This window comes from Aquarana catesbeiana, linkage group LG08, assembly GCF_042186555.1.
Source record: "Aquarana catesbeiana isolate 2022-GZ linkage group LG08, ASM4218655v1, whole genome shotgun sequence".
NCBI classification, from domain to species: domain Eukaryota; kingdom Metazoa; phylum Chordata; class Amphibia; order Anura; family Ranidae; genus Aquarana; species Aquarana catesbeiana.
In genome coordinates this window covers 131,229,742-131,257,417 of record NC_133331.1, presented here as the reverse complement: position 1 = coordinate 131,257,417, position 27,676 = coordinate 131,229,742, and the positions used below count along the sequence as shown (strand labels likewise).

At 42.2% G+C, this 27,676-nt stretch overlaps 1 protein-coding gene across 5 annotated transcripts in view; it reads right to left on the bottom strand.

The window, feature by feature from the left end:
- The window catches only part of RPP30 (ribonuclease P/MRP subunit p30), a 62,482-nt gene extending 35,764 nt beyond the window's left edge, over nt 1-26,718 (bottom strand). For 2 of the 5 annotated variants that reach the window (XM_073596405.1, XM_073596400.1), the window contains exons 1-5: nt 26,568-26,717; nt 18,135-18,217; nt 14,806-14,861; nt 9,218-9,274; nt 4,139-4,213 (exon numbers count right to left, since the gene is read on the bottom strand). In XM_073596405.1, coding sequence (XP_073452506.1) covers nt 4,139-4,213; nt 9,218-9,274; nt 14,806-14,861; nt 18,135-18,216 — 270 coding nt within the window. In that variant the 5' untranslated portion in view covers nt 18,217; nt 26,568-26,717. Of the gene's footprint in view, nt 1-4,138; nt 4,214-9,217; nt 9,275-14,805; nt 14,862-18,134; nt 18,218-21,341; nt 21,451-26,567 lie in introns of all 5 variants that reach the window. The other 3 variants (XM_073596401.1, XM_073596402.1, XM_073596403.1) reach the window with 3 other exon arrangements.
- Nucleotides 26,719-27,676: the final 958 nt, after the last annotated feature.

Sequence of the window (27,676 nt, the reverse complement as noted above, 5' to 3'; positions counted from 1 at the left end):
AACCCTCCTTGCTGAGGATATAGCAACCAAAAATACCAACTTCCTTGTCAGAAGGACTAGGGGAATATGTTGTATTGGTTCAAATAGCTGTTGATTGTAACACAGACAAAACTATGTTCAAGTCTCAAGGGTTCAAGGGAGGTTTGACGGGCGTAATAAGCCACGTCACCCCTGTATAAAACCCCGGACTACAGAATGAGTAGCAAGTGGTCTTTTGAAATAAGACCGATAAAGCTGAGACTTGGCCTTTAATAGTACTCAAGGCCAATTTCATTCCTACCCCTAATTGTAGAAAGGCAAGAATTCTGCCTATGATAGATCTCTGAGGGTGCCAACCCTTGGATTCACACCAGAAATCCATAGTTCTGGAAGCTGGCTCTGTAGTTCTGGAAGCTGGCTTCCTTGCACTAATCAGGGTAGAGATAACTGACCCGGAAAGCCCACGTTTCTTCAGAATGTGGTTTTAATAGCCAAGCCGTTAAATTTAGAGACTGTAAGGTAGGATGGAATATCGGTCTCTGTGAGAGCAGATCTGGGCGTAGTGGGAGGGACCATGGGCCCTCCACTGCCATCTTTACGATTTCTGCATACCATGACCTTCTGGGCCATGCTGGTGCCACCAGAATTACCGACTTTCTTTCCAGCTTGATCCTGCAAAGACGTCAAAGCAGCAACTGAATAGGGGGGAAAGCATAGATCAGTGAGAACTGATCCCATGGGGTCACCAACGCATCCATTCTGCATGAGAATGGATCCCTTGTTCTGTCCACAAAGTTGACTAACTTCATGTTGAACCTGGCACTAGAAGATCTAAATCCGGAGTCACTCATCTTTGGCAAACAGTCCGAAATATGTCGGGGTGAAGAGACCATTCTGCTGGGAATAACTGCTGGCGACTCAAGTAGTCCGCCTGCCAATTGTCTACTCCCGAAATGAAGACTGCCGATAGGCACGGAACATTCCTTTCTGTCCAAGTTAGAATATGGTTCACCTCTCTCTGCGCTGAGAGAACTTTGTTGCCCCCTTGGTGATTGATATAGGCCACAGCTGTGGCATTGTCGGATTGAATCCTGACAAGACAATCCCGTAACCTGAAAGTCCAGGTCTTTAGAGCCAGACGTACTGCCCGAATCTCTAGGATATTGATGGAGAAGGTTCTTTACCACTGTGGATCTGGATCTGAATCTGTCTGATCACTCTTTGAGATATTAATCGGTCTAGTGCTTGAAACAGAGATTGTCCTCTCTCTGGATCTTTGGGAACGCTTGACCTCAGGAAGCGAGACGGTACCAGCGTTACCGAGGAGATGACCCATCTGTCCTGATCTTTTCAGACTTCTGAAAATGGCAAAAGTCTTCCCCCTACCTTGGTGAGGGGGGTTGCCTCTCCATAATGAAGCTTTAGGATTCTGGCTTGCAGGTTTCCGACCCCAGGACTTCTTTTGAGCCTGGGTCTGACTCTGAGATCTTCCTCTAGAGTGTGATGGCAGAAGCTGTCACCCCTGCCTAGAGGCGGAAGCCCCTGGCGTAGGGGAAAGAGCCCATTTAAATGAAGGGCGTTTATACTTTCTTTTGACTGGCAAAAGAGTACTTTTCCCACTAGAAATTGTTTGTATATATTTGTCCAATTTTTCTCCAAATAGTCGCTCCCCATGAAAAGGGAGCCCAGTTAGGAGATCTTTACATGGTGCTTCAGCTGACCAATTTTTTTTAAACACAGGATTCTATGCATATGCACAAGAATAAGCGTAAGGCAGGACGCCTGGTGAATAAAATCTTTAATAGCGTCTATGGCAAAGCATAATGCTTTTGGTAGTTCAGCCAAATCCCGAGCTTGTTGTGCAGAAAGCTCGCTAAGGGCCTGTTTAAATTGGTCTTTTAGGGATTGACAGATGCTTATTGCAGCCACTGCAGACTGAGTAATGGCACCTGCCATGGAAAAAGTAGATCTTAATAGGGATTCCAACTCCTTATCTGTTGGATCCTTTAAGCATCTGTGCATTGTCTACTGGACAAGTTAGACCTTCTTTCACATTGGAAATCGCAGCGTCAACTGCTGGTATTTTCCATCTTTTGGAGAATTTCTCCTCCAGGGGATAGAGAATTGCAATTTTCTTAGGAGGGAGATCCCAAAAAAAAAAAAAAAAAAAAAAAAAAAAAGCTGTTCTAGTAATGCATGCGCAGGAAACGCATGCAAAGTTTGAAAGGGTTTTAAGGAACCCAAGGAAGAAACCGAACTTTCAGGAGACTCAGTTAGGGGTAGCATGAAAGTAAAAGAACCATCTCCGTAAGAGACTGTATCAGCGATTCCTCAGCTTTGAGAGGCTGAAAAAGGCTCATCTACCGTTGTTTCCTCCGCAGAGGAATCATCATTGGGTTGTTTTTCCTCCTGATCGATTGAGGGTAACGCCTCATGGATCTAGCACGCTTCCTATCCATTTGAATGGAGGATGCGATTAAAGCCGCTAATCTGTCTTCCAGACCCTGCAGAGAGGAGCAAAAGACATCTTCAGTCACGTATACAGGGGCTGAGATGTGAGCAGCAGTTGCATCATCAATTTGTTCCAAATGTCTCACTCTGGCTTGCCATAACTGGTAATTCAGGCGAGGATGACAGCATGGAAATGCGACTCGGGATCCTAGCGCCTGTGGGGGAAACCTTTATGTGGTGTCTTTTTTGGTAGGCATAGTCCCAAGTACAAAAACAGAGGCACTATACAAATTGCACTTAAATCGCTGAAAATAGTCATGACATTTTAAGCCGCTATAAAATTCAGCCTAGTGCTGGAAAAAAGGTGTCGTTCCTGTATCAGGAATGCCAGTTTGCAACCCTCACATGTCCCACAGCTCTTGTGTCCTTGTGTTGCAGGCTGCTTGTTTTCTTCTCGTCAGCCGAGGAGAGACTGTCACAGATGTGTTGTATTTGTTTTTAGCCTGTCGTGTGTCCTCGTGGACGTTCACAGCATCGGGCTTAGGCCCCGCCCCCTCAGAGAAAACACTTTTGCAGCTTTCTCTTACCAACGGTAGCGGAGTCTCCCTCTACACGCTGCTGCAATCAGACATGGACTGAGCTTACAGTGAAGACAACAGTGTAAGGTATGTGCATAGACTCCCTCTAGTGGAGATTTAAGGCATGACAACATTTTTTCCCTAATGGAAAAAAATACATAGATGTTTTTAATACCCGAGTTTCATCCCTTACCTTATCAGGATTTGCTGAATTAACAAACAATTCAACCTTCACCCATCACGGCGGGCTGCCTAAAACAGGGTTCCAACTGCCCTGGACCTGTAAAGCACCCCATCAGGAAGTTTAGGTAATGTAGCAAGACCTAAGCCCTGTGTTCCTGGGGTCCAGCCCTACAAAGAGGCGTTACAGGCAAGACCTCGTGCTTCGGATAAGAGGCCCCAGGTACCATCCCTTTAGGCCTCAATGGCACTTTGGATGGATCTGGTCTATGGAGGCTATTTAAATCCAGCATGGATCCCTCCTGGAGCTCCTCAGAGTACATCTTCACTCGTGACCAACACCTTTAGACACTGGCGAAAAAACTGATGTGCTCCCGGAAGGAGGAGGGGTTATATAGGGAGTAAACTTCCTTGGGTTTACCAGTGTCAACACCTGAACCCATTAAGTAATTACTATAACCCATTAAGTAATTACTTAAGGCTCTGTGTCCCATGATGTACGATAAAGAAAAATAATTTGTGGCCAAGGTTTTTTTTAGCTATACTTGTAACTGTGCGTCACAGGAGTGAACGTACTTTTGCTTTTCTGTGACCTAGAATCAGCCAACAGTGGTCTAAAGCTGGTGTTACAGAGCTGCTTTAGACTCTGGAAGGATCCCAACTATATTGTCAGGATACACCCAACTGCCTGATTGACAGCTGGCTCTGGCTCTCAGCACGTGGTGGAGCAGAGTTGAAAGTGGCGATTGATGGTCATGGCTTTCCACTCTGAGAAGACGGAAGGCTGAGCAATCTGCAGTCATGTGATCACTCCATTCTCGGGCTTTGAGCCGGTGGGGGGCAGCTGCATCATAAGACCAATGCTGGACAATGGGGGTGATTATGTATGTTTGTTTTTTATATAAACCAAACATCTCATTTTAATGCCAGATACCAAAAGAGTAACATACCAGAGTATTGTAATGTGATGGGTCAGATGCGATAATGGTCAGTCGAGTTAAAATTTTGATTGGTGTTGATTTACCCTGTAAAAAAAAGAATATATGTTTAATAGCTACAGTTCTTTATCATATCTTATAGCTTATTTTAGTTGGTAAGCCAAAGCACTAAAATTAAAAATTTGAATTAACATTGCTCAATTTTTCACTGGTATTCAATAAACAAGGCTTGCTTAGTTGATCATCTGCCAGATAAAGGGTCACAGTTTCGAGACCACTGATCTACCGTAAAGGGCAGATGGTGTTAACCACTTAAAGACCAGCCTCGTTTTGGATTTTAGGTGTTTACATGTTTAAAACAGGTTTTTTTGCTAGAAAATTACTTAGAACCCCCAAACATTATATATTGTTTTTTTTCTAACACCCTAGAGAATAAAATGGCGGTCATTGCAATACTTTTTTTTGCACCGTATTTGCGCAGCGGTCTTATAAGCGCACTTTTTTTGGAAAAAATTCACTTTTTTGAATAAAAAAATAAGACAACAGTAAAGTTAGCCCAATTTTTTTTTATATTGTGAAAGATAATGTTACACCAAGTAAATTGATACCCAACATGTCACGCTTCAAAATTGCGCCCGCTCGTGGAATAGCGTCAAACTTTTACCCTTAAAAATCTCCATAGGCGACGTTTAAAAAAATTCTACAGGTTGCATGTTTTGTGTTACAGAGGAGGTCTAGGGCTAGAATTATTGCTCTCGCTCTACCAGTCGTGGCGATACCTCACATGTGTGGTTTGACCACCGTTTTCATATGCGGGCGCTACTCGCGTATGCGTTCGCTTCTGCGCGCGAGCTCGTCGGGACAGGGCGCTTTAAAAATTTTTTTTTTTATTATTTATTTTACTTTATTTTATTTATTTTTTCACTGTTTTAAAAAAAATTAAAAATTTGGATCACTTTTATTCCTATTACAAGGAATGTAAACATCTCTTGTAATAGAAAAAAGCATGACAGGTCCTCTTAAATATGAGATCTGGGGTCAAAAAGTCCTCAGATCTCATATTTAGACTAAAAGGCAAAAAAAAAGAAAAAAAAAAAAAAAAAAAAAAAGTCGTTTAAAAAAATGACACAAAAAAAATTGTGCCTTTAAGAGAAGTAGGCGGAGCCGACGTAATGACGTCGCTCCGGCCGTCACATGGTATAGAGACGGGTGGGGGCCATCTTGGCCTCACTCGTCTCAGTACCTCAGCGGTGACAGGTTCCGATCTCCTCCGCCGCTACCGACGGCTCCGGTAAGCGGCGGAGGGCGCGGGAGAGCGGCGGTGGCACCTCTCCCGCCGCCGATAGCGGTGATCTTGCGGCGAACCCGCGCAGGGACCACCATTATCGTGTACAGAAACGCCGGCCCTAAAGATGGATACCTCGGTTGTGGCAGCAGCTGCTGCCGTTACCGAGATATCCATCTTTAAAAAAATGACGTATATATACAGTGGCCGGTCGTGAAGTGGTTAAAGTGGTTGTTAAGCCACTCTTACCTGTATTCACAATCAACACTGCCTATTGTAGTATCCCCCTCTGTGTGCGATTTATAAAAATAAATGCTGCAAATACTCCATTTCACAGCCAAGATTGCAATCACATGACTGGCCAGCTTTCTCCTTTCCTCCTCTGAGAGATGCAGCGGGCAGGGCTGAGATTCCCCTGCTGATGACAGTCTGGAGGGAAGGAGAAGAAGAGGACAGAGCTTGCCGGTTATGTGATCGCAATCTCAGCTCTTGAAATTAGGTATTTACAGCATTTATATTTATAAATCATTCACAGAGGGGGACACTGCAATAAGCGGCAGTGCTGATGGTGTATGGTTAGTGTTATGAGAGCAGTAGGAGGGGGGAGGGGCGGCTCACACACAGACAGAGAGGGGAGGGGGAGGACACAGGAGCAGAGAGAAGAGCAGATAGCAGGCTGATGATGACAGAGGCACGTAAACTGACCACGGTGTCTGGTCTCAGCAGCCATGATACACCGTGAACACTTTACAGAGAAGTGGGGAGAAACTGGCAGGATCAACCAGGTTTTTTTTTAAGTGTTACAGGGGGCCAAATTACACAGGCAAGCACTGTATCAAATAGTCTCAAACTACCTGTTTGTCTCAACAATTGCTGCCTTATACAATTCTCAGCTACCTGGTTACAGCAGACAGCCTGCCAAGTGATATCCACAAGAAACATCAGGTGTACAGTAATTACAAGTAAAAAGCCAGTGACTGCCAATAGTGTGATGGACAACTTTAACTCTCATTTTTAAAGAGAAAACAACAAGGAATAGAATAGACCTGCTCAAATAATTCCAGATGCAGAAAAGAGTTGGTAGAAATTATTTTGGGGATACTGTAAAGCAAAGGAGGCCAAAAAATAAAATTCTAAAGAAACACTAATCTCTCATTTAGAACAGTAAAACAGGGGCAAAAGTTGCAAGAAGTGAAATGTGGAAGGAAGACCAAGGCATTTACATAAGTATCATTCACAAACTTAAAAAAAAAAAAAAAAAAAAACTATAGAGATGATTATACTGGAACGTGTTTGGTAGAGAGGTGCTCACATAAAAGAAGTCTCCCAGCTCTGCATAAAATGCAATGGGATTGCAATGTGAGGTGTCGATAGTCCAAGACTGGCCATAGACAGGGCAACAAAAACAGGCAATACACTGATTTTGCGAACTTGCAATTACTGGCCATACAATACCGCAATACTGTAATACCGCAAGAGAGCATCAATCAAAGACAGTTTGCTTATCTATTAGAGGAAATATTTGTTTAGAGAAGCAAGACATGTTTCCATGTTAATATACAAAATACTACTTCTTGTTTTTAGCCTTGACATTTAAATACAACTGCCATGCCAAGCGCCTTTAAAATGAGCTCCAGGAAATCTCTCTGGAAAGGACATCAGGAAGCATTTGAAATTACACTTACTGCTAGGATGTCCTTTCTGAGTTGCAGCTCTTTAAAAAAAAAATCACTATGTCCAAGTGGAGTAAGGCCTCTTTCACACAGGGCGAATTTCCTTCTGATCAGCATGGGATCAGCGCTGTGTGCTGTACTGCAGTACTATTTATTTAGAATGGCACCTAAACATACGTACCTTGAATTGTGGTGCCCTGCATTTGCTTAAAAATATGCTCGGTGAAATGGCTGCCTTAAAGCAACATGTGCTAACGTGTATGCAGTAGCACAGAGCGATGAAAGAGCATTGTGTGAAGGGTGCCTTAATATTTTGATCTGCACCGCTGGCCATGTGAGGTGTACAATATGCGGACGTTGTAAAGGGTTTCAGTAGCAGGCAGTATGCGCTATGTTTTAAACTTTCATTTTAAAAAAATCCCCCGAGATCCCCCACTTTCCTGGCTCAGGAAGATTCCCCCCCTCAGTAAGTACCATCCCCTCCACTTTACATGGTGATGTCAGTGTAAACGAGGTCTAAGAGTCAGAAAGATAGCCAGGTAACTAGCACTTTAACAGCATTGACATCCTCCATCCTTTTCGGTTTGCTTTTAAAGTAGAAGTCCACCCTAAAACTAAAATCCCTGCATATATAGACACCCACGATCTCACACTAACCTATCTAGCCCTGTAAAGAAAAAATCAGTACAGATACCTTTTCTGAAGCCGCTCCGACCCGATCCCACGCTGAGCTGTCAGCCGTGGCTTTGCTGTGGAGACGGGTGCAGAGGACACATCTGACAATGTAAGCCCCATAGTAACTATGGGTGATGTCACTCCCCATTCATTTTAAAGCCGTTGTCGGTTGAGTCCTCTGCAGAGCTTCCAGCGCTGGAGATCGGGTCGGATCGGCTTAAAAAAATGTATGCTGATTTTTTTCTTTACAGGGCTAGATAGGTTAGTGTTAGATCGTGGGTGTCTATAGATGCAGGGATTTTAGTTTTAGGGTGGACTTCCACTTTAAGGAAGTTGTGAAGATGGGTGGTTTCATAGTGTTCTCACTCTATCGTACAAGCATGGGTGAAGTCATCTCTACCTGAAGTCATCTCAGACCTGGAGTGTTTTTTTAAATTGATTAATCTTCCAATGGGAGAACAAACAGACATTATATTTCATGTTCAGGTGATGCAGTTCAGTAGAGACCAGAAAAGCAGTGCCTGTCAATTCACAAATCAATTGTATTAGATGAGTAGGAATGGTTTCACCTTTAATAAGATTATTGCTGAACTACAGTCAGATATAAAGGGCACACATTACTGCAGATCTGTATTCATGATTACATTTTTAAATGTATTGTCTAAATGTAAGCAGTGTAGGGCAGACCATAGATTATGCAATTTTCTTTGCATAATTGCTTGATTCCCCCATTTACACAGTCAGTGTTGATGGGAGAATCCCTCCCGCAGCACTATTGTGTTCTGCCAGCGGGGAGCCTCCGCTGCGGACAGAACACAATGATTAGCGCTGCTGGCTATATAACAGGCTGGTTGTACACAAGTTGATCGATCATGAACATCCAGGGTAACCATACATGAATCGAACTATAACTGGTCCCTTCGGACAATGCCAATTTTCGATCCATGTATGGCTGGCTTAAGTACCTGCATGTGACTTGGAATCAGTCTCTTGCAGTTTCTACAACAGAGCTGCATGGGAAAGGAAGAAGCAGCTCAACTAGCCAAGCATGCTGATAGGAAGAGAAACTAGAGTGACAGAGAAATTAAATCATCAACGTACGTCTTCTCCCTTCAGTGTCCACCTACAGGCTGAGGCAGGGGCACAACAGCCTGGGGTTAAAGGAAGTGGGTTGAATGATATTGGCCGTCATTCAACTCGGAAGACTGAGGACATCTTGTGGAGGGGAAAAAAAAAAAAATACGTAGGAGAAATCCCAGAAATAAGGTGATTACCGCAGCAAAAAATGCTTTTTTATATTTTCTCTTTTAAAGGACAATTTTATTTCCATTTGTATCTTTGCTGGAGCTCTGTTTTAATATATACTGAATACTTTTTTTATAGTTGAAATGTCTTTTGTAGAAATGCACATTATTAAGCTTCTATAGTAATCATTATTTTAAACCACCATTTCATTACCTGCACAGTAGGGGGCGATGGAAATAAATCTGCAGGGCATAGGGGTTTCCCAATTTCCTATGAAAAAAATACAATTTTTCATTCAAAGCAGAAAACATTAGTAAGATCTATCGGTTGATGAAATACAGCTATTTTTAAAAAGGGCAATATACTAAGTGCCACTCTCTGGACTATTTAAAAGTTATTAGAATTTTAAAGCTGCTTCTCCACAGCACAGTGAGATTTGTCAGCCTAGTTTGGAAGTATGTTACTGGCAGGCTCATCTAATAAAAATAAAAGAAATAAGCTTACAAAAAAAAAAATCATAAATGCAGACACAACATTAAGAACAGGTAAGGTGCAATATACATAAACATTTTTGTTTTTTAGTTTAGATACATTAAGTAGGATTGGGGCAGTTTCTCAACCGTTTTTCAGTTGCTGTACCCTACAAAAGTATGCAAAATCTCAAAGCACCCCAATTTAAAATGTAAAAAATGAAAATCAATCAATTAATCAATACAAAACGTAAGCCTGGAACAATGTACACAACCATCTTTATGAAATTACCACCATAGCATCTATGACACTGTACGTCATGGCCCTAGAGCGTCTTTGCTTCTTATAATGCTGGAGGCCAGTCCACTCGCATCATGGCAACTCATGATGCTAATCAAGGGCATACTGAGTTATACTCAAGGCATACCAGATGAGAAACACTGGATTAGTGGATGGGGTGGGGTGGGGTGGGGGCTCTTAAAAGAGAAGAGTGAGAAAAAAGTGAAGAGTGACAGTCTCTTTAAAAAGCAGGGTTTCAAAGTAATCGTTTTTTTGCAGTAAACTGTGGAAAAATATTGCCCCAGACTATTGCATGATACATTCTTTTCAAGTGACCCTACAGTGGGAATTATTGTGGCTAGAGAAATGTACCTACAAAAGAACAACATAAATACTCACCACACCTTTTGCCGAATGATGCTCTGTTGTTGTTGAGGAATTGTTTCTCCAAGTTAGCAGGAGAGGTAGTTGTTATATTTCTCTTGCTGCATTTGTATTTTTTTTTTTTTTTACAGAGTTTTATGATGTAAAAAACCCCTTACTTTTTCCCCATCATAAATAGGTGAATGTTTAGAACCTCTGTCGGGTGTTAAAATCTATTTGGGAAGTTATTTTTACTAACTTGCTTCTCTGTTTGACAAACACCACCTAGACGGGTTATAAGAGCCGGTTCACACGGGGGCGACTTGTCAGGCGACCTAGCCGCCTGACAAGTCGCCTCCCGTTCTGTACAATGGAACCGTTCTGCGTCGCTCCGACTTAGAAGAAAGGTTCCTGTACTACTTTGGGGGCGACTTGCATAGACTTCTATACAGAAGTCGTCTTGCAAGTCGCCGCGGCAGTCGTGTGCAGGTCACCTCGGTGAGGCGACCTGCAAGTCGTGCTGCTTCTAATGTGAACCGGCGCTAAGGGTAATCTTCCCCTCAGTGGTGACACAGATGCCAATTAAAACTTGCCACACATTGCCAATTTATTTTTTTGACACTCATCACTTACACAGGGAGTAGATGGAGATCTCCCCAAATGACAGTAGTAGTATTAACATTTTTGGGCTGGAGCTGGGCTGTCTACACATGCTGTGATGCAAGAAAGGGAATTTTAACATTACATTATCATCATTGCAAGGTGCTGAGGAAAATAGGTTAGCCTTTGCAAAAGAAGATTGTGGCTTTATAGTGCCACATAATGATCTGAAGAATTAGCTCAGTCGATCTATAGTGGGAACAGTGCATGTGCTTTGTATACAAGGAGTTCTGAGTGACACTTTACTAGAAGCCTGTATAGCATGTGCTCTGTATCTATTAAAGGTGAAGGTTGCAAGATGACACCCTCATATGATGACCACAAGAGGCCTCTTCCATTTAAGTTTAGCATAGTGAATGGTACCGTGCTTCATGTACACCCTATGTTACACCATATGGGTGTAACATGGTCCAAAAGGTGGACTTAGCCTTTAACATGTTTTCTTTATTTATGGATTCTGCCACATATACAAAGTGGTGAAACTTCAAGGCAGCAAAAACTGCCAGAGCAGTATGTCACTATTAAAATGACACACCATTCTCTACTATCACGATGCACCTAATGTAATTTAACCACTTAAGGACCAGGCCTTTTTTTCAAGCTTGTTGTTTACAAGTTAAAATCATTTTCTTTTTGCTAGAAAATTACTTAGAACCCCCAAACACACACACATACATATATATATATTTTATTTCTATTTTTTTCAGACACCCCAGAGAATAAAATGGCGGTCGTTGCAATACTTTATGTCACACTGTATTTGCGCAGTTACAAGTTACAACTTACAAGTGCAATTTTTTTTTTTTTAAATACACTTTTGTGAATTAAAAAATAAGACAATAGTAAAGTTAGCCCAATTTTTTTCTATATTGTGAAAGATAATGTTACGCTGAGTAAATTGATACCCAACATGTCATGCTTCACACTGTCTTTTTTAAAAATGTTTGGGTCACTTTTATTCCTATTACAAGGAATGTAAACATCCCTTGTAATTAAAAAAAAAAAAAAAAAAAAGCAAGACAGGACCTCTTTAATGTGAGATCTGGCATTCAAAAAAACGTCAGATCTCACATTTACACTTAAAAGCAATAAAAAAAAAATAAAAAAAAATTCCCCTTTAAGACCATTGGGTGGAAATGACGTTTGATGCTTCCTTCATCCAATGGTATGGAGCTGAGTGGGGGCCATCTTTCCCTCACTCAACTCTATGTCTCTCAGAGGAAAGGACCCGATCGTCTCCGCCGCTACCGACGGCTCCGGTAAGCGGCAGACACCACCGGGGAGCAGCGGGAGGTCCCTCTCCTGCCCCCGATAAAAGTGATCTTGCGGCGAATCTGCCGCAGAGACCACTTTTATCTGAAAGAGGACTGGCCGCTGTTTAAAAAGATACCAGGGTTATGGCAGCTATCTGCTGCCATAACCCCGTTATTTAACATCCAACAGCTGACGTATAAAGACAGCGGGTGGTCCGTAAGTGGTTAGAAGCATTGTAAACCTGCCTACCTGTACCTTGCGTTTTTCACCAGCATAAGATGTGCATGGATCATGTAGTTTCATAGTGTAATTTTCTTTCCTTTATGCACAGAAGATAGTAGAGTAAATGGCACTACACAGATTAATACATGGACTGTCTGTAGTCTAATAACGGACACTTCCTGTGAATAAACTATATATCCCACAATTCCTGGGTCTCTGTCTGTTCCTGTTGCAGTAAATAGATCAGACTCAAACACGAGCAGGCAGAGCATTCGAAGACACAGAGACTTCATCGATGCAGCTGCAAGATGTTTTGTTTGATACAGAAGTATTCCCAAATTTGTTATGTGACACAAAGTAAATGGCAACACACGAATTGGACCGCGTGTGACCTGAAACCAAAAATTGTGTTGTCCTGTTGGTGAATAGGAACAAGCTAGGTGAATACATGGACATAGGGGATCAATCAGCCATGGCACTACAAACTGCAGCAACAACATGTGAGTTCATCATTACAAGGTAAGGCAAACAAAACAACACAGGAAATAAAAATACACTAATACCTACAAACATTTGAAAGTGTACAATATATTTAAAGTAAAGCTAAACTCTAACTGGATTGCCAATTTAAAATGTTGAATAGATATCACCGTCTACTCTCTGTTATACTTCACTGGGCTACGCACACCACAGCCCATGAAGAAAATGCACCCTGTAGTTCGATAAACAATTGCCATGTTTTTTTTTTCTTTTTGAAAATACTATTCTTTTCACCCTTTTCTATATCTCAGTGCTGCTCATCTCCAACCACTTTCTGTCTACTTGCACTTACTCCAGTGGCTGCTGCATGATTTTACTCAGGTTGGGCCTTCCAATATTGAAAATAGTAGAACATGCATGTGCATTGAATGCTAGCACTGACATCTACTATATATAATCTCTGCTAGAAGCGCATATGACAGGGTAACAGCACAAAAGAGTAGTTAAGACAGGGCTTTGTCACACCATAACAAGAGCAAGGACTATAATGGCAGGATTACCAGATATTATTTTAAAGAAAGCTGTAGAGTTAGAAGGACTGAAAAGTACTTGTGAATTGCATGTTAAAGATTATATGAGGGGTTGGTGATTGGCTTTACATCTACTTTAACCACTTGGCGACCGCCGCATGTACATATACGTCGGCAGAATTGCATGGACAGGTAAATGGGCGTACAGGTACGTCCCTTTAAATTTGCCGCCGTGTGGTCGCGTGCGTGCCGACCCTGCCGCGGGCTCTGCGAGTGTGATAGCGGATCCTGCGGACTCGATGTCCGCGGAGATACCTGCGATCATTTCACGGAGAGGAAGAATGGGGAAATGCTGATGTAAACAAGCATTTCCCCGTTCTGCCTAGTGACACTGACACTGATCACAGCTCCCTGTAATCGGAAGAGGTGATCAGTGTCGTGTCACACATAGCCCATCCCCCCCACAGTTAGAACACATCCATAGGACACAACCCCTGCAGCGCCCCCTCCTGGTTAACCCCTTCCCTGCCAGTCACATTTACAAAATAATCAGTGCATTTTTAAATCGCACTGATTGCTGTATAAATGTGAATGGTCCCAAAATAGCGCCAAAAGTGTCCGATGTGTCCGCCATAATGTCGCAGTCATGATAAAAAACGCTGATCGCCGCTATTACTAGTAAAAAAAAAAATTAAAAATGCCATAAAACTATCCCCTATTTTGTAGATGCTATAAATTTTGCGCAAACCAATCAATAGACGCTTAATGCGTTTTTTTTTGTTTTTTTCTTACCAAAAATATGTTGAAGAATACGTATCGGCCTAAACTGAGAAAAAAAAAAGGTTTTTTATATATTTTTTGGGGATATTTATTATAGCAAAAAGTACAAAATATTGCTTCTTTTTTCAAAATTGTCGCTTTGTTTTTGTTTATAGCGCAAAAAAAAAAAAACGCAGAGGTGATCAAATACCACCAAAAGAAAGCTCTATTTGTGGGGAAAAAAAGATGTCAATTTTGTTTGGGAGCCACGTTGCACGACTGCGCCATTGTTAGTTAAAACGACGCAGTGCCAAATCGCAAAAAGTGTGCTGGTCTTTGGCCAGCCAAATGGTCCGGGGCTTAAGTGGTTAACAGCCACTCTTATTTAGAATTTAAAGCTCCACTCTGTAGTGCAGGGAGGCCTTATTCTTGCAGTAGGGATTCCCTGCACTTCATTGGCTACATGCACTTTACTTACCTTATTTCTCACTCTGGCAGGCTTCTACGCCATGTACCTGGTCCCCCGAAGCAGCTTTCCTTCGCTGCTCCAAAAGTCACAGGCTTTATGAAATCATTGCGCAAAATACAAGACCAGCAGTCCTGCACTGTGTGCGAAGCAGGCGAGGGCCCACCCATAACAGGGAGAGAGCGCTGGCTGCAGAGGGACCAAGGTGATTACAACGTAGTCCTCATCCTAGACTTAACAAGCATTTAACCTTTAGGATGGGGAGGTTGTTTTGCCTTAAGTATATGCATATAGAAATACACAGATCTAAAACTTACCGTTTTCTTCTTTTCAAATGCAGCTACATGATTGATAGCCACAGCAGAGTAGCCAACTACATAGGGGAAATATAAATCATTAATCTGTTTGGAAATGCAGTAAATTACATTAAATTAGAAAGCAATTATTTGAATTGCTTCCTGGTATTTAAACAAACACAAAGCAGCAACTTCTATAGTTTTAGAAGTCAGCAAGGAAGTCTGTGGGTACAGACCACAAAACAAAGTCTAGGGACATCAGATTGGACAAAGACTATTACCATATATTGCATTTACCTCTCTGTATGCAATATATCATCACGTGAAAAAAATACTTCTAACATTACTCTAAATACAACCCTAATTCCAAAAAGATGAAATTGGGGTTGTAAAATATGAATGTTAGTAACAGTACAAAAATAAATAAATAAAAAAAAACAAGACTTTTTTTATATAAAAGTTTTGTATGGCATTGACCATTAGAATATATGGTGTAACCGGTCCTGATTGACCTCTGTACTTTTTTGACAAATGTTTGTGAACAATTTTTGCATTCATAAAAGCTATGTGATTTTATAGAATCATTGGATTAATGTGTTGGCACCTTAAAAGTCAATTTTTTTTTCTTATGTTTTGTTTTGTATACATTTGGGGATGAAGATGCCATTGGTTTTCCCACTACCCACCTTCTGTACATGTTAGGAACATAGTGTTGTCTAGATTTAATTAATCACAGGCACTAATGGCTCAAATAATCACATAAATGTAAGTGACAAAAAATAAACACTATCTGGCTGCTGCACATTGATTTAATTTCTTCTATGTTTGAACTATTTAAACTGTTTTAATGATTCAAGAATTAAAAGCATCATCCTTCAGCAGTAAAGCGATTTTATTCCAATGTGCAGTAGCATAAAACTAATTAGTATTCACTCTGCTGAAGTAAGCTCAATACAGTATAAAATAAATTTTTATTGGTTGGTTTATACTTTAGTGCAGTTCAACTGTCAAGGGAAAATGATGGAGCCTACTACTGCTGACCTTTCCTTAGGGGTCATTGAACTAGAACGAGTTAATCTACAAGTATAATGTCGCTTTAAAGCGATTATAAAGGTTTGAATTGTATTTAAAAAATGAAATAAATAAAAAAAATAAAAAAAAGGGATACTTACCTGGTCCGTGCAATGGTTTTTCCCAGAGCAGACCTGATTCTTCTCTTCTGGGGACCCCTGCTGACACTCCTGGCTCCTCCCCCTGCGAGTGCCCTCATAGCAAGCCATTTTTTTAACACATGTAAGGTGCATTACTGCAATGTGTGTAGTGAATTATGGTGCATATGTTTTTTTTTTTTTTTTTTAACATAAGTATTGTCACTAAACAAGACAAACCCCCAGGTGACAGTATATTACCAAGGCCTCTAAACAGACCCCTAAAGTTTCCACTTTGTGATAGAGAAAAAAGATTGGAGACACCGGGTCCTCAATCTCCTTCTCCCCAGCATTCAACAATGAACACAGAAAAAAAACAATGAACGCAGAAATGAGCAATGAATGCAGTACTGAGCTCTTACTTGTTTATTCACAAACAGAAGAACAGTAAACATGAGATCAGGTTTTAAGTCCCCATTCATTGTGAGCAGAAAAGCTAGGGGGCTGGAGGGAGAGCAGCGGTGCAAGAGGGCAAATAAAAGGAATCAGATGGCCACGAGAAATAGCTGAGACAACAGGTAGTGGAGAGCACATAGTAGTAGTAGTAAAGCAGTGAGCAGTAGAAAGCACACAGTAGTAAAAAAGATGTGAAGATGTAAAAAGTTGTGAAAAATTTAAAGAAATTAAAAAGGAAAAAGGTTGCAAAAAAAAAAAGACTTAAATTGACTGGAAATTTTAGAGCAGATAATGTATTTTTAAAGGGGGGTTGTAAAGGTAAATTAAAAAAAAAAAAAAAAAAAAAAAATAACAAACATGTTATACTTACCTTCACTGTGTAGCTCGTTCTGCACAGAGTGGCCCCGAACCTGCTCTTCTGGGGTCCCTCGGTGGCTGTTTCAGCTCCTCCCCGCAAGAACTAACCACCTTAATGCGAGCTTCCTCGCATGGTGGTTAGTTCTTGCGGGCGCGCTCCCGTGATACAGCCGGTGGCTATAGCCGCTCACTGTATCACTCGGCCCCGCCCCCCAGCGCGCCGCGTCATTGGATGTGATTGACAGCAGCGCGAGCCAATGGCTGCGCTGCTTCCAATCCATCCACTGTAGCCAATCAGCGGCCAGGCTGAGCGGAGGAATGGATGTCGCGAGCGAGCAGCTGACTTTCGAGGGGTCAGGTAAGTAAAAGGGGGGGCTGGGGGCGGTGGTATTGTCAGAAGTTTTTTCACCTTAATGCATAGAATGCATTAAGGTGAAAAAATTTTTACCTTTACAACCCCTTTAAGTTCACCGATCCATAACATTATGCATGTCTTTTTCACAGTGCCATCTAACCTGCAATTTTCTGTAAAATTATTTCATCATTTTGTTTTTACTATCCATGTGCCCTGCTGTCATTTTAGAGATCTATGCAGATGATGCAAAATATGAAAGTGGAGCCATAAAAAAGGAAATCACTGGAGACCGCACTTATTTCCAGAAAGGTCTGTTTGTACAGTTGCACAGCAAAACCTACAACAAAAAAAAAAAAGACACCAGGGCAAGTTTACAGTCTGAAGCTGCCACAAATGTTATTTTATTCTACAAACCCATTTAGTTTTACCAAAAACTACAAAACTTGAAGGCCTACCTAAGTGATATATTCGATATGTTATCAATCAGGCAGGTCTTTGCACTACATAGTTGTCTGGAGATCTAAAGCACATTGTATCATGTACAGTCATCTTCAAAGATTGTAATGCCTGGCCAAATTAATGTAAAGACTCAAGGTTTTTTTATTATCATGCATTCTATGCATGAAGGTAAGAAAAACCTTCTGTGTGCAGCAGCCCCCCCAAGCCCCACCTAATACTTACTGTAGCCCCATCTCGATCCAGCGATGTGCACAAGAGCAGCGGGTCTCCCAGGTCTTTTCCTCCTCATTGGCTGAGACAGCAGCATGAGCCACTGTGAGCCAATGAGGAGAGAGCAGGGACAGGGTGAGCTGTGCACAGTGTTTGAATGGACACACAGAGCAGTGGCTTGGGAGCAAGCCAGTTCGGGTGCGGCGCTCAACAAGAAGGAGGGGCTAAGGGTTCCTGCAGGGGACCTGAGAAGAGGAGGATCAGGGCTGCTTTGTGCATAAACACTGCACAGAGTAGGTAAGTATGACCTATTTTTTTAATCTGCCTTTAATATCACTTTAAACACGTGTAACAGCGATACTTACGATGTGCTGCCATCTCAATAATACTTTGTAGCTTCTTTACATCTGTGCAGTTCATAATATTGAGATCCATAAACGTGGCCATTCTGAAATAAGGAATATATATGCAAAATAAATAATCAAACATTGAACAGGTTTTTTTCAATTACAAACTGATTTTCTACACAGCGTCAACAGTATCAGAGCCTAAAGTATACCTAAAACAGAAAGGTTAGTATAGTAATATCATCAAGACAATCATAAAATTGATTGCATTGAACTAAGGATTGTTCAGTTGTCTCTAGTATGAAGGAGATAATGCTTTCAGTGTACATGTTAACCACTTCAGCTCCGGAAGGTTTACCCCCTTCATGACCAGGCCATTTTTTGCGATATGGCATTGCGACTGACAATCATGCGATGCTGTACCCAAATAAAATTGATGTCCTTTTTCTCCCACAAATAGAGCTTTCTTTTGGGGGTGTTTGATCACCTATGCGGTTTTTAGTGTTTACGCTATAAACAAAAAAAGGCCAACAATTTTGAAAGAAAAAAAATTTTTTTTTTTTACTTTCTGCTATAAAACACATCCAATAAAAAAAATCTAATTTTTTCATCAATTTAGGCCAAAATGTATTATGCTACATATTTTTGGTAAACAAAAACCCAATAAGCGTATATTGATTGGTTCGCGCAAAAGTTAGTGCGTCTGCAAACTATGGAATAGATTTATGGAATTTTTATTTATTTTTTTTACTAGTGATCAGTAATAATTCAGTAAAAGGCGATCAGCGACTTATAGCGGGACTGCGACATTGCGGCAGAAGAAAATCAGACAATAAGTGACACTTTTTGGGGACCAGTGACACTACAGTGATCAGTGCTAAAAAATATGCACGGTCACTGTACTAATGACACTAGCAGGGAAGGGATTACCATCAGGGGAGAACAAAGGGTGAAATGTGTTCCTAGGGAGTGCTTGGTTACTGTGGGAAGGCAGAGATCAGTGTTCCTGCTTAGCAGAAACACAGGATCTCTACCTTCCCTAATGACAGAACGGCGATCTGCCTTGTTTACATAGGCAGACCACTGTTCTGCCTCTCTCAGGAACGGTCGGCAGTGGGTCGCCGGCGGTGCGTGTGCATGCCCCAGACCCGGAAGTGCAAAATCATGTACCTGATTTTGCACAGGAGAGCCACCTTGCTGCCATATATATATATATATATATATATATATATATATATATATATATATATATATATATATATATATATATATATATATATATATATATATATATATATATATACTGTATACGGTGGACAAGCTGTTAAAGTGGTTATAAACCTCAGATATGGAATATGAACGAAGCATACCCCTCTATAGTGTGTAGCACTAAGGCTCCATTCACATCTCGGCATTCCAGAACTGCGGGTGTGACGTCATTACTTCTGACACCCCAATTTGCGGTATGATTTTACCGCGATAGATCGCAACGCTGTCACCCAAAAGAAGATCCTGTTCCTTTTTACCATGATTGCAGTGCGATTAGTCACTCTGAAAAATGTCACCGCAATTGTTGTGCCATTAGAAATAATGGCATCACAACCGCGTTCCACGTTTTGCCGCGATTCTGGAACCGTGGGCAGAATCGCATTTGATTCTGGAATGCCCAGGTGTAAATGGAGCCTAAATGCAATACTGCCTGCTGCTTCATTCCTCTGCTATCAGCATGAGTCCCTTGTGACAAGGTAACAGGAGAGGGATCTCCAGCCAACAGCCTCAGCTCTGTTCCTGTGTGAAGGGGGGTGTGTCCCTTCCCTCCAATCAGCTGTCAGAGCTTTCCTCACTTAGCTCTGCAGAGTGTAACCTTAGCAGCCCGTCCCCTTTTTTCTGACAGCTCAGACAAGCTTGATTCATTGTGGACTTTGAACAGATGTAGAGAAGAGAACACTGCAGATAAATAGGTACAACTTATGTAGGAGGATTTGTTTCATCTCTGTGTATCACCTGAGGCCAGTCACTTCACTAGGTATACGTAAGGGTTTACAGCCACTTTAAATAAAACGTCAAGAGTTGGAAGATAAAGTGCCAGTTGGGCAAGCCATGTGTGTGTGCACAGTCACCGCAGATGTGCCATTATCCAGCTCTGGTTCATAACAAAGAGAGTAGTAGCACATAGGAACCAATCAGAAAATGCATCAAGGAATATGACTGTTACAGGTAACTTGTCCAGCTATCCTAAAGCAGCCACACTTTGCTTGATAACATATACTGGAGAGATTACTTGATGTCCTTTAAAACCAGGGTGGATATAAATCAATGATTTAAAACGGAGTTCCGCTTAAAAAATAAAATTAAAAAAGTCAGCAGCTACAAATACTGCAGCTGCTGACTTTTAATAATCGGACACTTACCTGTCCCAGGGTTCAGCGATGCGGGGGAACGAAGCCGCGCTTGTCTCCCCCTTCGCTCGGAGGCGCCGGCATTGTAACTGTGGGTGCCCGGCTGTGGCTTCACAGCCAGGCACGCACTGCGCATGCGCGAGCCGCGCTGTGACTGGCCGGGCAATCATCTGGGACCTGTGACATGTCCCAGATGATTGCCAAGAGGGAGGTGGGAGAGATGATCTTCCTTCCGGCGCCATGGTGCCCCAGGAGGAAGTGGGAGCTGGAACCCTTTTGGGTGGAACTCCGCTTTAAAAAAAATAATTTTTTTTATTTCAATCGATTTTTTTTTTTATTTTTATCAAATTTATTTTAATAAAATGCTTTTGGAGTAAAAATCTAAAGACAGTTTTCAATTTAAGATACATTAATAATTTAGTTTATTCAGCATTAAATGGAGCTTAGTTATGTAGCATGAGGCTGTATATTCTGCAATATTTTTATTTTTGGTCAACTCAAAATCAAAGCTCTGCAAGCTGAGATAAAATGCACTGCAATGATGCATTCACACAATTTCACAGTGACTATGAGATAAACAAAGTTCACGATATTCCTTTATCCCATTGTTTTGCAAATCTATGTACACTACCAACTGTATGATTGAATTGGTTCTGATATCACTGTTTTACTAACCTGACAGCTTATTATTCTAAATAGGAAACCTACATTTTGTTTGCAAATATTAAAAGATTCCAACTACCAGCAAGAATAAGTCCTTACATTTAAAGGGCACCTGTCATTTCAGATCCATCATGGCAGCGCCTGTTAGTGGGCATTCACTTACCTGCTACCGCCACATCCCTCACCTTGTTGTGTTACTGCTGCATCACCAGCCGTCCCATTAAAGTGAATTGGACTGTTGGTGAGTCAACACCAGGTCAGAGGAGGAGCCGCTGCAGGACAGAAATAAGAGTTGCTCTTTAAAAATTATAATTTAAGTCGAGTTGATTTAAATCAAGCCTTTTTACTAGTGATTTAAATCAAATCCATCCTGTTTAAAACCCAAGAGAACCACGCAAGGCTATTTACAAACAAGGAAGCTCCTGCACCCTTTTAGTTCGGCTCAATTGGTGTGATGCTCCCTTAAGGCTACTTTCACACTGAGGCGCTTTACAGAAACTACAGCGCTAAAAATAATGCCTGTAAAGAGCCTCTCCTGTCTCTCCAGTGCGAAAGCCCGAGTGCTTTCACACTGGAGCGGTGCGCTTGCAGGACGGTAAAAAAGGTCCTGCAAGCAGCATCTTTGCAGCGCTGTAGGAGCGGTGTATACACCGCTCCTAAAGCGCCCCTGCCCATTGAAATCAATGCGGCAGCACCGCCAAACCGCCGCTGCAGCGGCCCTTTGCCGGCGGTTTTAACCCTTTTTCTGTCGCTAGCGGGGGTTAAAAGCGCCCCGCTAGCGGCCAAATAGCGCCGCTAAAATGCTTTACCGACGACGCATGCCCGAGTGTGAAAGTAGCCTTAGGGTTTACTTTAATCCTGCAGAAACACACCAGTGTCATGTAATATCACAAGTGGACTCAACATACCAATAAAGCCCATTTCCATGTGTAAAGCTTTGTGAGTTCCAAGCCAGCAACATTTAAAATCTTTCCTTCTGTCTTGCACCTCTAGGGTGAATAAAGATACCTATGTGATATGCCATGTCTCTGCAACTCTGCCCTGACTTATGCCATGCTTTGCAAGAACCTCCTATCAAGACGGGGATAAACGTTCACCAATGATCGCTTCCACACATCATTGGAAACAGCCCCCTCCCACCATACTTCCTGGGCTCCGCAGGCCCGGGACTGGCATGGTGGGTGCAGCCGGGCAGAGGGGATACAGCCCAGCGAGCATCAGTTCTCTGTATTGTTCTTTCTCTTACTGACTCAGAAGCGAAGTGTAAAATGTCACTTCTGGGTTTCCATACAAGTTGGAGAAGCACCTGATGCAGAGTAATCTGCACTGCCATAGATTCATTGGAGATTAGGTGAGACATCAGGTTTAGACACCTGGTATCTGTGCAAATGTGCAAAAGTTGATGCACACGTCAGGGGTGCCCCTGCACAAAAACTTTGATTGCGCTATGCATGTTACGTATCTACCTGCATGCCAGACTTCTATTATCTATTCTAATAATTATAGGATCATTATTCATGGTAATGCTAAACTGAAGACCTCTAGGGGCTTTTAAAGTGATATTAAAGATAAAAATTAAGAGACCGCAGCAAAAGCCATTGGCTCCTGCTGCTATCAATCACACCTAGTGAGGAGGGATTGGGGGGCGGTGGCAGCCCCCCTCTGTGTGCACTCAGCAAGGGGGAGGAGCCAGGAGCGCTGGCAGGGAACTTGAGAAGAGGAGGATCAGGGCTGCTCTGGGCAAAACCACTGCACAGAGCAGGTAAGTATAACATGTTTGATTCTATCCATTGTGTATAATTGTGTTGCTAGCTGTGATTGGTCAATGTGATCACACGGTACAGACAGAGCCAATCACAAGAAAACACACTGAATGAATCAGTTTAATTCAGTAAAATGCTTGCTTACAGCAATGTAATTCACTGCTATAAGCCATAATGATGTGTAAAAAAAATCTTAATCACCTCCCAAGAGAAGTACAATGTTACTATGGTAACATTATATTGCTCCAGTCACAGCGTTAAGAAAAAAAAAAAAAAAAAAAAAAAAAAAAAATCGGATAAAAAATAATTTAACCACTTCCGCCCCGGAAGATTTTACCCCCTTCCTGACCAGAGCACTTTTTACAATTTGGCACTGTGTCGCTTTAACTGACAATTGCGTGGCCATGCAATGCTGTACCCAAACAAAATTTGCATCCTTTTTTTCCCACAAATAGAGCTTTCTTTTGGTGGTATTTGATCACCTCTGCGGTTTTTATTTTTTGCGATATAAACAAAAAAATGAGCGACAATTTAAAAAAAAAAAAACAATATTTTTTACTTTTTGCTATAATAATTATCCCCAATTTAAAAAAAAAAGAAAAAAAAAGAAAACCACATTTCCTCATCAGTTTAGGCCAATATATATTCTTCTACATATTTTTGGTAAAAAAAAAAAAAAAAAAAAAAAAAATCGCAATAAGCGTGTATTGATTGCTTTGCGCTAAAGTTATAGCGTCTACAAACTATGGGAAAGATTTATGGCATTTTTATTATTTATTTTTTTACTAGGAATGGTGGTGATCTATAAATATACATCACTGGTATGGAAGAAGTTAACACTAGGGGGCGATCAAGGGGTTTAAATGCGTGTTCCCTAGATGTGTTCTAACTGTATGGGGACTGACTGGAGGAGGAGACATATCGTTGTTCCTGCTTAGTGGGAACAAACGATATGTCTCCTCTCCCCTGACAGAACAGGGATTTGTGTGTTCACACACAAATCCCTGTGCTGGCTCTCGTGCACGCGATCGCGCCCACCAGCCACGTGCATCGGGTCCCCGCCGGGCAGCGAGCGCCCTCTGGCGGCTATTAAAGGGGAAGACGTATACTTATGGGGTTTTGCTCAGTGGTGCTATTCTGCAGCAGTATATCTACGTAACAGAATATATTTTGGCCGAAATGTATGAAAAACAATTATTTATTTATTTGCAAACTTTTAAAACAGAAATGAAGAAAAAACATCTTTTTTTCTTCAAAATGTTCAGTCTTTTTTTGTTTATTTAGCAAAGAATAAAAAAACCCAGTGGTGAAATAAACACCACCAAAAGAAAGCTCTAGTTGTTTGAACAAAATTCAAAAAAATTCTGTTTTAGTATAGTGTTGCATGACCGCCCAATTGTTCACCTTTTGTAACATGTTACACCCATATTCAGGGTGTAACATCTAACAAATGCAGTGACCCCTGCATTAACCCCCCAACTTATTCTGTGAATGGGAAAACTACAAGTCCCAACAGCCCTTGCAGCTGTTGGCTTGTAGTTCTCAATGAACTACCAGGGCGCTGTTGATCAAGGTGCTCTTGATCTAGGTTGCTCTAGGTCATGGGTGCTTCCTGTGGCCCTTCAGCTGTTGTGGAACTACAAGTCCCTCATGCCTCTGCCTTTGGGAGTCATGCTTGTAAATTGGAAGCCTTGCAATGTCTCATTGGACTTGTATTTCTGCAACAGTGGAAAGACCGCAGGTTGAGCATCCATGTTCTTGGTAGTGCATCAAGCTTCCTGTCAGAGTGTAACTGCTTGCCGGTATCGGAGATATGGGCAGACAGCTATACAGACCACCTACAGAACTACTGATCGTGGGCTTTACAGGTCCCGTCCCCCCCCCCCCCCCAAAAAAAAGTGCATTTATTATTTTTTTCATAAATGGAAGTTTATCCTTTAAGGATACAGGCTACTACAGCCAGGAAGTTGTTATGACTATTATGAATTTTCCTTGAAAGTCTTGGGGACCTCTGGGTTAGCTGAAGAATGTAACATGCTGAGAACTTGTCCAACAGTGTCCATCAAAGAGGACCTCCCCCTAATAAACTGTCCATACTAAATAAATGTATTTAACTTCTTCCCGCCCGATGGCTTCAGCGTGGGCCTAAATTGCCGGGAGGGCATCCTTGTAAGTCCTCCCGTGCATGTGCCCCCTGCGGGGCGTGGGCGGTGCACTCTGATCAGCGAGTCAAAGAGCCAAATGTCCACTTTTGGGTGAAGATCCACTTTCCCCCTTCCTGCCCAAGCCAATTTCCAGCGCTGTCACACTTTGAATGACAATTGCGTGGTCATGCCACACTGTACCCAAATTAAACGTTTATCATTTTTTCCCACACAAAAAAAAAAAACTCTCTTTTGGTGGTATTTAATCACCACTGGGTTTTTTTAATTTTTGCTAAACAAACGAAAAAAGACCAAATATTTTGAAAAGAAAAAAAAAAAAAAAACACATTTCGCATAGTTTGTTATGAAATTTTGTAAACAGGTAATTTTTCTCCTTCACTGATCTGTGCCGATATGTGGCACTGATGGGGCTGCACTGAAGGACACTGATTGGCAGGACTGGTGGGACTTCCCTGATTATCAGTGCCGATGTCCCTTTAACACAAGCCATTTATCGGCTCTCTTTTTCTGTTTACGCTGTCAGTGTGAGGAAAGAAAAGCTGATAACTGGCTTGTGTTCATTGGACACAGCTGATCACGTGGTAAAGGGCCACTGTGATTGGCCCTTTATCCTGATTTGTGATCAGCTGAGTTTGAAGGACTCAGTGATCACAGATAGCACCGCAGTGGGTGTACGTCCAAGTATGCCCTCCTGACAAATTAAGCCCGTGTTGTAGCAATCTTTCGGCTATAGTAGGGGAATGAAGGGGATAAGTAATCCAGAAACATGCTTCTTGGTACATTGCCCCTTTCCACCTGCATTCTGCATCCCATTTAGAAGGGAGCGCCATCTGCTCATGTACACTGGCCTCTAGAACGCCATATTTACATGTATACAGCATCTAGTTTTGTGAACATCTAAACACAGCACTATAGGAACCAATAGGGCCGAACACACAGCTATGTCTACAGATGGAAATGTGCACCACGTTTAGGGCATTTAAAAAACAAAAACAAGTTTTGTTGTCCTACATATCTACTGGTTTTATGTATGTACATGTACACAGCCTGTAGAGGATGTATGTGTCTAAGCACTAAAGCATGGCAGTCCTCTGGGCACCCTCTGCCTGTAATGTTCTGTGCAGACAACACACACACACATATATATATATATATATATATATATATATATATATATATATATATATATATATATATATGGTAGTGAGTGACCCCCCTTGTCACACCCAGGTCCTAAGGAAGCCACAGTGTACAGCCAACCACGTGCAGTATTTTTAGCCAATGAGAGCCCAGTCTTCCTACAGTATCACCCCCAGAGAACTCCTCACCTACCACCCACTGGTTCACACACTTCCTTCTCAATACACTCCATCAAACTCCCTCCCCGCCATTCCTCCTCAGTAGCAGCCCCTAAATATCTCCCGTGTATCGCCTCTCCAGCGCCCGCGTACACATATCTACCTGGTGCACACTGTCTCCCATGTGTTAATAGCTCAATCCAGCTCTGTCCCGCCTCCTTCCAGAATCCAACCAATCACCACGCAGAGGTAGACATCCGGGCTTCATCAAGCCTCATAGCTTTCCCTGGGCGGAAGAGAAGTGCGCCGTATCGATAGCTAAGGGAAAGCTGCTTTTGGCCCGGCCATAGGGGGCGGTGTTGTAGTGTGCAACACGAGGAACACGTGGCTGATCAGCTGTCGGCATGCAGTGTGGATGACAGTCCGTGTTCCCTGGGTTCCTGATTGCTGACATAGAAATGAATGGGTTGCCCTTTGCATGGAGTTGTATGTGCAGATTTGGCATCCCTTTGATGGAGTACATGCATGTTCCGTGTGTTAGAAGCTCTATACCCCGACAATGCACACAATTAGATGTGCAGCAATAACTCACGGTGGAGCTGCTGATTTAAAGCGGGCTGTTACCGTCACCTTTTTACCTGTAGTTTCACCAACACCAGATTTAGTGTCCACGTTGAACTTCTCATCTAACAATGTAGGCACCAGTCACTTTAGTACTTTTCCAATGCTTTAATGGGAGATAACTGGAAGAAGTAGCAGGAAAGAGGTAGAAGGAGAGTTGCAGGGAAGTTCAAATACCTTTTCTCGGTGTAGCACTAAGGAATTGAAATCTCAGGGATGAATGTGTCTACAGTTCAGGATTAAATCTTTCCTCGCCCGGATAGGTCTCTCACTAACCTAGCAGCCAGTGCGCAGCACGAACAGAAAGTCTCTGCCACAGACTTGAGTGAAACAAACTGTACGATCCTCTGCCACAGGATGTAGTAGTTTTCAGTGAACAGCAACACAGTACCAGAACCTTTAAGCCGACCCGGCAGTACTATGTGGTAGGTTAACTTAAGACGCGTCCTCCAATTGAGTCACCAGGCCCCTCTCCAGACCAGCGCTCTGCATGATCCTTCCATGACTGGTGCTCCCCTGGATTCTTCTCAATTGTCCAGCTTGTTCCTGCAGGACAGACAGCACAGGACCATCTCCGCAGCAGTTGTAGTAGGCCCCAGACAGACTTCTGGGCCCACCCACACGCTGCAGCATCGCAGTCCTCCGGCCCGG